Source organism: Apium graveolens, chromosome 10 (genome assembly GCF_009905375.1).
Source record: "Apium graveolens cultivar Ventura chromosome 10, ASM990537v1, whole genome shotgun sequence".
In the NCBI taxonomy this organism is placed as follows: domain Eukaryota; kingdom Viridiplantae; phylum Streptophyta; class Magnoliopsida; order Apiales; family Apiaceae; genus Apium; species Apium graveolens.
Genome location: NC_133656.1, coordinates 152,333,762 through 152,349,234, shown reverse-complemented (window position 1 = coordinate 152,349,234; position 15,473 = coordinate 152,333,762). Strand labels below are relative to the sequence as shown.

The following is a 15,473-nucleotide window of genomic DNA, read 5'->3' as shown; positions in this document are numbered from 1 at the left end:
TCGTCTTAATCTATTTTTTTCTAATTTTCTAGAATTTTGAAATTTTATAATACAAAATAAATAGAGATGGAATTTTGTGTTCAATTCAGAGTACAATATTAACTTACTCATAGGTCATGTGGCGCTGCATAACTAATATCGTACTAGAGTTTTGAGATTTTATTGTGGATTTTATTGTAAAAAAGAGTAGGAGAAGAATTTTTTTTAATAATAATTTACAATAACTAGAAGTAGAATTCTAATTACACAATTTACAAAGTAGTATTCGAATCCTAATTAAACAACATAACCGTGTTCTATTTTAGGTCCGGTATCCAATCACTCATTGTAATAATGGTACACACAGAGCCTGCAGAACTGGTACACCTAAAACCTGTAAAACACGATATTATGTGGAAATCTACTGTCTACCACAACCTATTATGAAAATCCCTATAAGATGTACACATTGCACAATAACATGAAATTTGTGTTAGCAGCACCTATTATGAAAATCCCTATAAGATGTACACATTGCACAATAACATGAAATTTGTGTTAGCAGCACTTATATCGAAAGCATTGAACAATATTTACAATACAAACCTACATTACCAATACTTAAGTGGATTAAGATTGGCTGATATTACTAAAAATAATATGTTGGACGTTAAATAGCTTCTGGAGTACATAGCTAGCAAACATATCGCTGACTTCTTCGGAAGATTGCAGATGATCACAATGGTCAGGTACTCCCAAACTTAATTATTCTAATCCTTTTCCATAAGTTTTATATGCAATATGATCTCTCTGCTTGTGGTCTATACTATAGCTAAAATTTGTTAAATTTGGTGGTGGTAGCTGACTAGATGAAGCTAGGATGTAATTTGAAAACCCGGGTACACTTTGTTAGCCTTATTCTCATTATCCACTGTTTTAAAATTGGTCGTCATGTCAATGTCTTTGTGAGTAATTTTAATTTTCTGTTCAAATAAAAAAATGGATTTTGATTATTTGTGTATATAATATTTTTATTGCGTTGTTAGAGTATATTAGTATGAAGTTAGATAAAATAATATTTTGACATATTATATCCTCATATTTTAATTATGAGGATAAACGGAGTTTTTCTCTATGTATTGTGGATGAAAAGGCGACTCAAACGGCGGCTCAACTAAATCTTACCTAAATTATAATAACTTTTTTTATTAGTATTATGTTTGACGGACGGCTCCAACTAAATACTAGCTAACATGTAATAATTTTTTTATTAGTATTGTGTTTGACGTAGTATTGTATTTGACGGGAGGACGGCTCAAACTAAATCTTATCTAAATTATAATATATTTTTATTAGTATTTTGTTTTGACAAAAAAATGGCTCAAACTAATTTATATACTTATAATAAATTTTATTATTATTGTATTTTACGGGTCAAACTAATTTTTATCTAAATTATGAATTATAGTTTGAAGTATTGGAGGGAGGCTACTAAATCTTACCTAAATTATTTTATTACCTAAATGATAATAATTTTTATTTAGTATTGTGTTTAACGGGAGAGTTACTCAAACTAAATTTTATCAAAATTATAATAATTTTTTTAATAGTATTTTGTTTGATGGGGGAAGGTTCAAATTAATTTATATTTAATTATAATTGTTTTCTTAGATTTGTGTTTGATGAGAGGGCCGCTCAAACTAATTTATATACAAATTATAATAATTATTATTAATATTACGTTTCACGGGAGGGCGGTTTAAATTAAATTTTATCTAAATTATAATAAATTTTTTTATTAGTATTAGTATTATATGTGATGGGAGGGCGGCTCAAACTAATTTATTTTTATTCAAATTATAATAAATAATTATTAGTATTGTATTCGACGGGTGACGGCTCAAACTAAATTTTATCAAAATCATAATATTTATTTATATCAGAATTTACACAGCCGCTAAGCACAACTTTGTTTATTTGAAAAGTACAAATTTGCTTGTGAATTGTGATGGGATCGTTATACAAAGTTATCAGCTTATGAGTTGGATTTGAGTTTAGGCCCGTACCTGGCCGGGCTTTTTTGTTGCTACCTGGGCCAATTCAGAAGGACTTATCGAACCTAGGGTTTAACTGATAAAAAAGTTGGTGCAGAGAAGTGGTAAGATTGGTTCTCAGTTCTTTACTTGTAGCTAAAAATAATGACTAAATCAAGGACAAAAAGGAAAGATATTATCAGCATGATGCCTGGGAAATAGCTATTCTAGGTTTTCTGCCTTTAAGAGATGCAGTGAGAACCAGTATTTTGTCAAGAAATTGGAGGTATTCATGGGCTATGATTCCGCATCTTAATTCCTTGAAAGCGTGGGGAAAAAATTAGATCAATGTCATAATTCAGAACGGAAGTCGCAAAAATTGGTTAGTGTGATCAATAACGTTCTCCTGCTCCACAACAGTCCCATTCTTAAATTTTCCCTTGAGATTCTAAACGGCCATTTTGATACCCGAACAATCAGTGATCACATTGCTCAGTGGATTCCGCTGTTCTCCAGAAAGGGTGTCAAACAACTTGCTCTAGAGATTTTTTATTTTGGTGAAATTATTGGAACCGATTTCTCCTCTTTAGACCTGACTTATTTGAAGCTGACAAGGGTTATTTTACCCTCTACACTAGTGTTTGGAGAATTTACCTATCTGACAAACCTTGAGCTATTTCAAGCAACTTACTTGGGAAAAAGCCTCTTGAACTGTCCTGTGCTTGAAAAGTTGATGTTGAAACATTGCATAGGACTTTCCCCTACCACCTTTAATGCTCCTGAACTCAAATGCCTGCATGAAATATCCGACCAAATAAGGTTACAAAACATTACAGAATTTTCTTTTGGTTTGTGTTCTTACTCATTTACCAAGAGAAAAGCATCCAATCTAGTAGAGGTTCTTGGTAGTTTAAATAAAATAGAGAAGTTCTCTATAGGAATTTTCTTTATTCGGGTAATATACAGATTCTCTTTACATTGTCTACTTTATTTTTACATCACTCCTCAACTTCTTATTCTTTATGCTTTGTTTATTTTTGTTCCACAGTACTTAGCTGAAGGAGATTGCCCGGAGAGACTTTCTGAACCAATGCCTTACCTGAAGACTTTAAATATCTTTCAAGTCAATTTCAGTGATTTGTCGGAGGTTTCTTGTTTGCTTTGCTTAATTCGGAGTGCTCCAAACTTGCGCAAACTACATATATCGGTGAGTCATAAAAACTTCAAGTCATTCTGAATTACTCTAACTACTGTTAGGCATTTTTGTAACATTTTCTTTATCATTAGGCTGTCCACTCCAAGTCCAGCAGGGCTGAAAGAAATGTCATAAATTATTTGGTAGAAAATTCTGAAGCCGGTCCTATTGATCGGCTTGAAAGTGTGAACTTCAGTTTTGTAGAAGGTCGTAGAGTTGAGTTGGAGCTAGTCAAGTTTATACTTGCCCACTCTCTATTGCTGAAAACAATGGTAATCCACTTTTGTTATTGTGGAATAATAAAAAACAAGGATGCCGCAGCAACTATGACAGGAGAGATATCAAAGTACTTTAAAGCTTCGCCAAAAGCACAAATCAGGCACTCGGAAGAACAACCTGTTAGTTTTTATGACCCATGGACTTATTGGTAGAATATACAAAAAACCCCTGTGCCAGACTTTTGCTAGAAACGTATCTATTGCACTCTTTCTAAAACTTCTGTTAATTTACTTGTGATGTATTTCTCACCCTTTTGCAGTCTAGTTTATTGTTCTTTGCTCCCATTAGCGAGTAATCGGGACTAGGGAGAACATACGAACAACGATAGGCTCAAACTTTTGCTACAAATGTATTATGTTTATGTCAGCTCTCCTTTCTAGCTTTTCTATATTCCAGATGTTATGTAGATATATTTGATTAGTCTTACTTTCTGCACTTTGTTGTTTCTTCTTGTATGTCTTCTACCTTTGATGTTTATTGCTATTTTTCATACTTTTTTAGCTTACAAGATACAATGGTGAAAATTGTAGACATCATATACAGTATTTATATTTTAGCAGGCTAATTTTGGGGATACATGTGAATTTAATTTAATTTTCTATGCTCCCCAAGTTATATTAACAAGAGAAGAGAATAGAAATTTTCAAAATTTTCTTCCCAAGTAATGCTTCTCAATTTTTTCTGGAAGGAAGAGAAGAATCAGTGGTACCGTGAATGATATAATCAGTGAGATGCCTGGGGATATGCAAGTAGCTACTCTAGGTTTTCTGCCTCTACGAGATGCAGTGGGAACCAGTATCTTCTCAAGAAATTGGAGGTATTCATGGACTACGATTCCACATCTTATCTTTGATAAATTCCTTGAAAGCATCGAGGAAAAATTAGATCAATGTTATAATCCAAAACTGAAAGGCGCAAAAATTGGGTAGTGTGATCAATAAGGTTCTCCTGCTCCACAACAGTCCCATTCTTAAGTTTTCCCTTCAGGTTCCTTACGGCTTTGTTGATAAAACAATCGGTGATCACATTGCTCAGTGGATTCCGCTGTTCTCCAGAAAGGGTGTCAAACAACTTGCTCTAGAGAAAGTTATTGGACACGATTTCTCCTCTTTAGACCTGACTTATTTGAAGCTGGAAACGGTTATGTTAACCTCTACCCTAGTATTTGGAGAATTTACTTGACAAACCTTGACCTATGTAGAGTAACTGACTTGACAAAGCATCTTGAACTGTCCGGTGCTTGAAATGTTGATGTTGAAATATTGCACAAGACTTTCCCCTACCAACTTTAATGCTCCTAAACTCAAAAATCTAGCCAAATAACTTTATCTCGGTTAGAGAACATTACAGACTATTCTTTTGGTTTGTGTTCTTACTCATATACTAAGAGAAAAAAATCCAATCTAGTAAAGGTTTTCTGTAGTTTATATGAATTTAGAGAAGTTCTCTATACGAGTTTTCTTTATTCGGGTAATATTCAGATTCTCTTTACATTGACTACTTAATTTTTACATCACTTCTCAACCTCTTAATCTTTATGCTTTGTTTATTTTTGTTCCAAAGTACTTAGCTGAAGGAGGTTGCCCAGAGAGACTTTCTAAACCAATGCCTTACCTGAAGGCTTTAAATATCTTTGAAGTAAGATTCACTAAAATGTCAGAGGTTTCTTGTTTGCTTTGCTTAATTAGGAGTGCTCCCAACTTGCGCAAACTACACATATCGGTGAGTTGTAAAAACTTCAAGTCATTCTGAATTACTCTAGCTACTGTTTGGCAATTCTATAATATTTCTTTATTATTAGGCCATCTACCCGAAAGACGCAGATGAAAGGAATCTCACGAATTATTTGGTAGAAGATTCTGAAGCCGGTACCATTGGTTGGCTTGAAAATATGATCTTCAGTTTTGTAGAAGGTAGTTGAGTTGAGTTGGAGCTAGTCAAGTTTATACTGCCCACTCTCCAGTTCTTAAAACAATGTAAATTCACTATAGTAGATTAATAGGAAAGGATGCAGCAATAATTATGACAGAAGAGATTTTACAGTACTCTAAAGCTTCACCAAAAGCGCAAATCAGACACCCGGACGACCAACCTATTAGTTTTTGTTGGAAACGGAATGGGCTTGGGCTTATAAAATACTTACACAAGCTGAAATAATAAATTGTAAACTCACGCCTGTTTGTCCAAATGAAAAACAAAACACAGGGATGTAAAGCTACAACTTTTGATTTCACTACAAGAACAACAACATAGGCTACAACCTTTTTCTATTACACAGAATAGAGCTTCAGCTCTGTTCTTTAATCTTTCTAATTCTTTCACTACTTTCTCATACAACACAGTAGCTCAAGCTATTTATATACATTAAACTAAAATACACATCATGCCTTACATCACATTTCATTTATTTCCTAGTTTTCTGGCCAACCTTGCATCTGCAGAATTCAACAGATAGCCTACCTTAATTCCAGGAGCTGCTGTGGTTTCTTTTGTTCACATGTTTCATCACCTTTTGATTTTACACCAACAGCTAAAATTAGGCTGCTTGTTATTATGTCCAGCACACCACAGTTGACTTTCTTTATTATTGTGAGCATACTTAGCTGCTACATGCATGTATATACGTTGTATGCTCCTAACAATCAAGATGTCTTTTGATACCTGCCTCTTATTTCTTGTCTTGATATTACTGCTTCTTTACACCAAGCTGTTTATTTTTGACCAAGCTGCTGTTCTTTTATTTGTCAACCTTGAATCCAGGATTTGAGGGCATTTGTTTCTTGCTGCTGCATATCTTATTTCATACGGGAGAGTTTGAAAACTCTAACACTCCCCCTCAAACTCGACTTTGCATTCCAAGCATTGCTTTCATTTTCTGAAACACTTCCGGCTTCAATGGCTTCGTAAATATGTCCGCTAAATTGTCTTCTGTCCTGCAGTGCACCAACTCCACAATTTTGTCATTCACCTGCTCTCGAATGAAATGATATTTGATATTGATGTGCTTGCTTCGACTATGTGACACTGGATTTTTCGTGAGTGAGATAGCAGATTTATTATCCACGTAAATAGTAACCGGATCAACCTTTGCAAGATTTAACTCGCCCAATATGTAGCCTAGCCACATAGCTTGACATGCGCATGCTGCTGCTGCCATATACTCCGCCTCACATGTTGACAGAGCCACTATCTGTTGCTTCTTTGATGACCATAAAAATATTGCTGAACCGATATGAAAAGCATATCCCGAAGTGCTTTTCCCGTCATCCAAGTCACCGCCATAATCACTGTCTGAGTAGCCAACTAATTTTGAATTTTGAGAATGCATGTAAAACAGACCATGATCAAGTGTACCTTTTATGTACCTCAAAATTCTTTTAGCTGCCATGAAATGATCTTGCTTCGGCTTCTCCATGTACCTACTAACCAGTCCAACTGCGTACATAATATCTGGACGAGTGAAAGTTAGGTACCTCAGACTTCCAACCAAACTTTTGAACAATGTCGGATTTACCGACTCCCTTGTTGAATCAATTCTGAGCTTTATACTTGCTTCAGCTGGCGTGCTCACTGGCTTGCATTCTTCCATTCTGAATTTCTTTAAAATCTGTTCCGCATATTTTTTCTGTGACATAAAAATCCCGTCTTTGCTTTGCTTTACCTCGACTCCAAGAAAGTACGATATTTGACCAATATCTGTCATCTCAAATTCGTTAGTCATAACTTTCTTAAAATCATCAAACATACCAGGGTTGTTTCCAGTAAAAATCATGTCATCCACGTATAAGCACACGATCATAATATCTCCCCCTGAATTTGTTTTCGTGTAAAGTGCATGCTCGTAGGGACTCTTCACAAAACCATTTTTCTGGAAATATTCATCAACCCTTGTGTTCCATGCTCTCGGAGCTTGCTTTAAACCATACAAGGCTTTCTTCAATTTGAAGACTTTGTTATTCTGGCCTTTCTGAACATATCCTGGTGGTTGCTCGATATAGACTTCTTCTTCAAGATAACCATTCAGAAATGCAAACTTGACATCCATCTGATAAATCTTCCACTGATTCTGAGCTGCAATTGCTGTAAGCAGTCTTATGGTATCAACTCTTGCAACTGGAGCAAATACCTCGTCATAGTCAATTCCATATCTCTGCTTGTAGCCTTTAGCCACTAGCCTCGCCTTGTATTTTTCCACTTCACCATCCTGATTTGTCTTTGTCTTGTAGACCCACTTGGCACCAATTGCTTTGTGTCCTTCTGGAAGATCTGTGAGCTCCCAAGTGTCATTCTTCTTGATTGCACCAATTTCTTCATCCATGGCTTTATTCCATTTGCTTTCTTCAGAAGCTTCCTCAAATGTAACTGGATCACACTCAGCCATTAAGCAAAATAATGAATAATCAAAGGTAGTTTGTACCGGACTTGTTGCTTCATATATATTATCCAAACTCCGCATTTTCCTTGGCGCTCCCCCTGAACTGCTGCTTCCTCCAGTCGATGGTGTCGATGCAGGAGTTTGTTGATTTGGACTTTGGGGAGGAGTTGGATCATCATCTTCATCATCCTCAATGTTGGAATCATTACCGTCATCATCATCATCATTAAAGAACAGACCTGCAACTTTTCTTTCTTCGTCGCTCCATTTCCAGTAGTCTGATTCATCGAACTCAACATCTCGAGAAATGATTAATTTCTTCGTGAGGGGATTGTAGAGTCTGTACGCCTTGCTTCTTTTGTCATATCCGGTAAAGATGCACTTCTCGCCTTTATCATCCAGCTTCTTCCTTTTCTGATCTGGAACATGTGCATATGCAATGCACCCAAAAATTCTGAGATGTCCAACAGATGGTTTGCTACCACTCCATGCTTCATTTGGAGTTTTGTTTCTGACACTTTTAGTTGGACAACGATTCAACAAATAAACTGCACATAGAACGACTTCAGCCCAGAAAGTTCTCGGCATATGCTTTGCTTTGACCATGCTCCTTGCCATGTCAAGAATAGTGCGATTCTTTCTTTCTGCAATGCCATTTTGTTGAGGAGTATATGCCGCTGTCAACTGATGATTGATTCCATGTGCTCTGCAGAAGCTTTTAAATAAATTTGAAGTATACTCGCCTCCTCTGTCTGATCGGAGTACCTTCAAATAATGACCACTTTGTTTTTCTGCCAAAGCTTTGAACTCCTTGAATTTATCAAGAGCCTCCGCTTTTTCTTTGAGGATATACACCCAACTTTTTCTGCTAAAATCATCAATAAATGTTAGGTAATACCTATTACCTCCAAGTGATGGAATATCAAATGGACCAGCAATATCTGTATGGACAATCTCCAATGGCCTTCTGGCTCTCCATGATTTTCCAACGGGAAAACTTTGTCTGTGTTGCTTCCCCTTAACACATGCTTCACATAAATTTTCTGGTTCATTGATTTCTGGAAAGTCGTCCACCATCTTTGTCTTTGACAACAATTTTAAACCAGAAAAACCAAGATGACCATATCTTAAATGCCATAACCACGAGTCATTTTTAATGACCGTCTTCAAACACCTCTGCATCTTCGTCTGTATATCAAGTGTAAACAAACGATTCTTTGACATCTCCACATCTGCAATTAATTCTTGATCCCGATTCCTGATGACAAGAGAATTATCCTGCATCTGTATATAATGTCCTTTCTCCACAAGTTGGCCAAGACTGATGATGTTACTTTTCAAAGCAGGTATATGGTAAACATCATTAGTTAACTTTTTCTCACCATTCTTCAATACAATCGTAATTGTACCTTTACCTTTGACTGGAATCTTCGATGAATCACCAAACGTAACTTCTCCGCTGATGGTCTCGTCTATCTCCGTAAATAAATCTTTATGGCCCGTCATGTGGTTGCTTGCACCAGAGTCAAGATACCAAACATTTTTCTTGCTCTCCTCGTTGCCATTATAAGTGAGGAACATAGCAGTGCCAATATCTTTGTCTTCTTTTGCTGCTGCAAAATGACTTCTTTCTTCCACTTTCGGTGATCTACATTCATAACTGAAATGGCCAAATTTATTGCAATTATAGCACTGAAATTGAGACTTGTCACCTCGTTGAAATCCTCCTCGTCCTCGTCCTCTAAAATTCTGACCACGGCCAGATGGACGATAACCTTCAGTGTTCTGACTTCTGTTGAAGGACTGTCTTCCACGTCCTCTTCCACCACGGTAGCCACCTCTAAAGCCACCTCTTCCACGACCAGAACTGCTACTGCTTGAACTTTGACCAATGGACACCTTACTTTGCAACGCCTTTTCTAAATGGCTTGTATCATCATACTGGTTCATCCGCTGCTCATGCGCTTGAAGTGAACCAACTAGCTCATCAATGGAAATTGTGGACAAATCTTTTGACTCCTCGATAGAAGTAACCACGTAATCAAATTTTCTCATCAACGAACGGAGTAATTTTTCCATGACCCGAACATCATCGAGACTTTCTCCATTTCTCTTCATCTCATTTGTCACTGTTTTTAAACGAGTAACATATTCACCAATATTTTCTGAGGCCTTCATTTTAATATTTTCGAACTCGCCACGAAGAACTTGGAGCCGCACCTTTTTTACTTTCTCCACGCCTTGGAATGATTTCTGCAAAATCTCCCACGCATCTTTTGCTATTTTTGCATTTGAAATTTTTTCAAATGTTGATTCGTCAACTCCTTGAATAATTGTATATAACGCCTTTTTTTATCTTTTTTCCGGGTATCTTTCAAAATCATCTTCTCAGCAATTGACAGAGCTGCTTCAGCGGCTGCATTTGTGGGCTCGTCATACCCGCTTTCGACAATATCCCAATTATCGTAAGAACCGAGTAATACCTTCATTTGAATACTCCAGTTCCCGTAATTTATACTCGTCAATTTTGGAATATTTGGTTGCACCATCGTCGCCATTTTTCACGAACGGAACCTTAGCTCTGATGCCACTTGTTGGAAACGGAATGGGCTTGGGCTTATAAAATACTTACACAAGCTGGAATAATAAATTGTAAACTCACGCCTGTTTGTCCAAATGAAAAACAAAACACAGGGATGTAAAGCTACAACTTTTGATTTCACTACAGGAACAACAACATAGGCTACATCCTTTTTCTATTACACAGAATAGAGCTTCAGCTCTGTTCTTTAATCTTTCTAATTCTTTCACTACTTTCTCATACAACACAGTAGCTCAAGCTATTTATATACATTAAACTAAAATACACATCATGCCTTACATCACATTTCATTTATTTCCTAGTTTTCTGGCCAACCTTGCATCTGCAGAATTCAACAGATAGCCTACCTTAATTCCAGGAGCTGCTGTGGTTTCTTTTGTTCACATGTTTCACCACCTTTTGATTTTACACCAACAGCTAAAATTAGGCTGCTTGTTATTATGTCCAGCACACCACAGTTGACTTTCTTTATTATTGTGAGCATACTTAGCTGCTACATGCATGTATATACGTTGTATGCTCCTAACAATCAAGATGTCTTTTGATACCTGCCTCTTATTTCTTGTCTTGATATTACTGCTTCTTTACACCAAGCTGTTTATTTTTGACCAAGCTGCTGTTCTTTTATTTGTCAACCTTGAATCCAGGATTTGAGGGAATTTGTTTCTTGCTGCTGCATATCTTATTTCATACGGGAGAGTTTGAAAACTCTAACAGTTTTTGTGGTCAGGGAAGTTCAGGCAAATCCTTTATGAGCATGCACCGTTGGACTCATTGGTAGAATTTACAAAGAACCCCTCTGTCAAACTTTTGCCACAATGTATCTCTTACACACTTTCTTAATTAACTTCTGTTAATTTACTTGTGCTGTATTGAGTACCCTTTTTCAGTCTAGTTTATTGTACTTTGCTCCCATTAGCGAGTAACTGGTTTTAGGGAGAACATTCGAACAACGATGAACTCAAACTTCTGATAGAAATATATTATGTTTATGTTAGCTCGCCTTTCTACCATTCTATATCCCCAGATGTTATGTAGACATTTAATTAGTTGTACTTTCTGCACTCTGTTGTTTCTTCTTGTATGTCTTCTACCTTAATGTTTATTGCTATTTTTCATACTTATAGCTTACAAGATATAGTTGTGAAAATTACAGATCTAGTATAGTATTCGTATCTGTAACAGACTAATTTTGTTTAAGAGTATAGTCAATTTTCAATTAAATCGTTTATATTAAACTTTTTACTGCATTACTTGAATCAGAAATAATTAACAATCTTAAATTAAACCTTATATTAGTGAGATGCCTTGGGACATACAAGAAACTAGGATGATTAAATTAAGGGCATGTTTGGCACCCCATTTATAAAGCCGGCTTATAAGTCCGTAACAGTTTATCAATGAATGTTTGTCGACGTTGAATTTGTAATTTATAAACTGATAAGTTGAACGTTAATAATGATGTACTTTTTCTCAACTTATTTTGATTTTTCGCTTATTTATTAATCTCAATTTTAAAATATATATTTCTAAATATTAACCAAACTTAAAATTCAAGAATTAATATAATTATATTAAGTAATTATTTATTTTAGTTCATTTTAGTTCAACTTATAATTATATTTCTACTTTTCACTTATAATTCACTTATTCATTTTAAGTTGTAAATTACTTATTTTAATATTTTTCAAACACGTACTAAGTCAAGATCATCATAATTCAGAACTAAGAAATAAATGGGATAAATATAGTCAGTATTGTGAACATTCAGGACAGAGGAAAGCGTAAATTGTTAGTGTGATAGATAAAGTTCTCCAACTCCATAACGATCCCGTTATAATTTTCCCTAAGGTTTCCTGATTGAGCTGCTGAAACAATCAGTGATCACATTGGACAGTGGATTTTGGTATTCTCAAGAAAGGGTATCAAGCAACTAACTCTAGAGAACACTAATTTTGGTAAATTTACCGCTCAGATTTCTCCTCTTTAGACCTGACACATCTGAGGTGTGAAAGAGTCCGGTTCTTTCTATGCTAGCATTTGGAGAGTTCCAAATTATTTGGATTTGCTGAAGGAGGTTGCCCAGATACAGTTCCTAACCCAATGCCTTGCCCGAAGAGATTATATATCTAAAATATGAATTTTACTCATTTGTCTGAGGTTTTTTGTTTGCTTTGTTTAATCGGGAGTTCACCCAACTTGTGCAAATTACATACATCGGTGAGTGCAATACAGTTAAACTCATTATCTATCACCAAAGCTATTGTTCGACAATTTAAAAATATATTTCAATTATTAGGTAAACTAGGGATTTTCGCTTATGCTATGCGCGCTCCCTATTTTTTAATTTAAAAAAAAAATTTATTAATATGATTTAAACATAATAATATTATAATTAATTTATAAATAAATGTCAGTTATTTCAAATTGTTTATAATAAAAGTAACGCACGTTTCACGTTTTTTTTATACCCCAGCTATTTCTTTGTAATGACCATGCTTTTAATAACTGAAAAATTTAAATAATTATCCTATATATAACTTGTCGGGTAATATAGCTTTATAATTATTATATAACCCGAAAAACTGAAATATCAATGATATTCATTTTCTCTTTAACTTCATGAATATAAATATAAGCGGATGCAAGAACTACGATAATGTGAGAAATGTAAGAAGATCCACTTCAACTCTTAATGCCTTGCTACTAAAGGATTAAGCAGATATTATTTAAAACCAAATTCCAAAACATAATTGAACAAAAAACAATCGATAATTATGCTTCGAACAAAAACCATACTTAGATTATTTTATGAATGAATACTTGGATGATCTAAGGCTTCATGAAATTATTCATAGTAGAGATCAGTTACAAACTGAAAAAAAAATTGGGCTATTTTCTCACAATGCTGTAAGGACCAATTCTGATTTAAATATTCCTTCTTCCTCGGTCTCCACATTCCCAGAAATAAAGGTAGCCAATGGTTTCCGACCATGACCTATAATTAATTTAAGACATCAACTTCATTATCAATAAATATGCTCACTCTAATTGAAAAGATTAATATTGAATGATGATTACCCATGTCCCATTATACGCCATATGAAAGGAATTTTTTCATAATTTTTTGCAAGTCAAATTAATATATCTTTAGTAGTAAGTGACAATTGTGCGTAGGTAACATAACACAAAAACCTAATTGGAGTATATCTATACTATATTATTATAAGCAGAACACCCTCTATTTGGTAGTTACTCGGTACGGTTGTTTGGTAGTTGCTCGGTACAGTTGTTTGGTACGACAAATAACAACCGTCAGATCTAAAATCAGAAAAATGATAACCGTTGGATACCATATTAAAATATTATTATATTAATATTTAAACTGCTCTCATTAATTCAGGGTTCGAACCCCGTCAACAGCTTATTATATTTAAATTTTTATATTCTTTATTTAAATAATATATTATATTATATTATTTATTTTCAGTCAAGTCTCAAATTATTATAAAACATATATTGTTATAATTATTTATATTCTTCGATTTATTTTTCAACTATTGAAAATTATATTATAATATATATTATTAAAAATTATCGAATGTTAAAAACAATTCGTGCATCGCACGGGTTATAGGCTAGTATCTAAATAAAATCAAAGATTTGAGATTAATCTACGTATAAGTATCCTAATAAGAATTGCGAGAAAAATGTAACATTCATTTGTCCAAAATTTTACTTCAAAATTTTATATAACATGTTTTCATCAATAATCTTAAGATGTCCAAACAAATTACTCATGATACACTATATAGATTAAATTCAGTCCGGAAAAATTCATGATGTTGGTGTATAAACTTAAACACAATCGAACATTCTATATACTTAAACAATCATAAAATAAGTTACAATCATACATTCTATATAACTCAACTTAAAGTAATTCACTATATAAATATGTATTAGCTTGTTGGACATGCATGTTACAGATGACTTAAAAAATCTAAAAATAAAATTGAATCACAAGCAAAGATGTGCCTATTGGAAACTTTCCATTATATAAACCCTAAGTAAAAAACAAATTGTAATTGGACACCAGGATATTCAACCTACCTCCATCTGCATCTGATCGATCTTTCGACTTTACCGGGAATTAGAGCTTTATCCTCACATTCAAGACAAATCCTCGATGATTCTATCGAAGTAGTACTTTGTTCCCCCGTTCATAACCTTTAAACCTCGATTAAATAATACTCGATGATTTTTATCCTCGATTAATTGATAATATTTTATAGTCCCGTCTCAGACCCTTTACTGTAAACTAATAATTTGGTAAATTTATAAAATAATAACTTTTTATTAAATGTATAAGTTTCATATCATATATAAATTAATAATTTCCCCAAATTACTAATTCAAAATCTACTCCAAAATTTTCGAAAAGTAAGGAAGGACAAAAAATATTTGATTAATAATATGTATATTTTAGTTTTCCAGTCTAATCGTATAAATGCATATGAAAATTTTATATAAAATTTAGTTCAATGTTACTCGGCGTCGATGTCGCCTCACGGCGCCACCTCACAGTTTAAAAATCATAAAATTGAAATATGTAACTACAAAATATAAGTTATTTTAAATATTATTAAATCATAAACCACATCCTCACAAAAAATTGAAATTATAATACAAAAATATACACCAAAAATTTCATAATAGTAAGAGAGGAGTTATATCAAATATGATCATAAAAAATCTATATAAAAATTTAATTTAATATTACTCGGCATTACCTCACGGCGACGCCTCACCGTTTAAGCATCATAAAATTGAAAATTATAATTATAAAATATAAGTGATTTCAGTCATTGGTAAACTAAAAATCGCATCTCACCATAAAAATTCGAAACTATTAATGAAAATCTACTCAAAAAAATACAAAAAAGTAATTATGTAAAAAAAAATATTTTTTATTAATGTTTTTATTTTTATTAAAGTTAGATATTTCTA

The 15,473-nt window shown here is 33.9% G+C and overlaps 1 protein-coding gene across 1 annotated transcript; it reads left to right on the top strand.

The window, feature by feature from the left end:
* Nucleotides 1-333: 333 nt before the first annotated feature.
* LOC141691156 (F-box/FBD/LRR-repeat protein At1g13570-like) lies at nucleotides 334-4,668 on the top strand. The gene is made up of 6 exons (XM_074495896.1): nucleotides 334-360; nucleotides 658-728; nucleotides 2,433-2,967; nucleotides 3,061-3,219; nucleotides 3,300-3,479; nucleotides 4,474-4,668. The coding sequence occupies exons 1-6, from the start codon at nucleotides 334-336 to the stop codon at nucleotides 4,666-4,668; spliced, it is 1,167 nt and encodes a 388-aa protein (XP_074351997.1).
* Nucleotides 4,669-15,473: the final 10,805 nt, after the last annotated feature.

Excerpts from the sequence above, each read along its gene's own strand:
- LOC141691156 (XM_074495896.1), top strand. The coding sequence starts at position 334 with ATGGTACACACAGAGCCTGCAGAACTG. Across the intron at positions 2,968-3,060 it reads TAGGAATTTTCTTTATTCGG|TACTTAGCTGAAGGAGATTG; the intron begins GTAATATACAGA and ends TTTGTTCCACAG. Across the intron at positions 3,220-3,299 it reads TGCGCAAACTACATATATCG|GCTGTCCACTCCAAGTCCAG; the intron begins GTGAGTCATAAA and ends CTTTATCATTAG.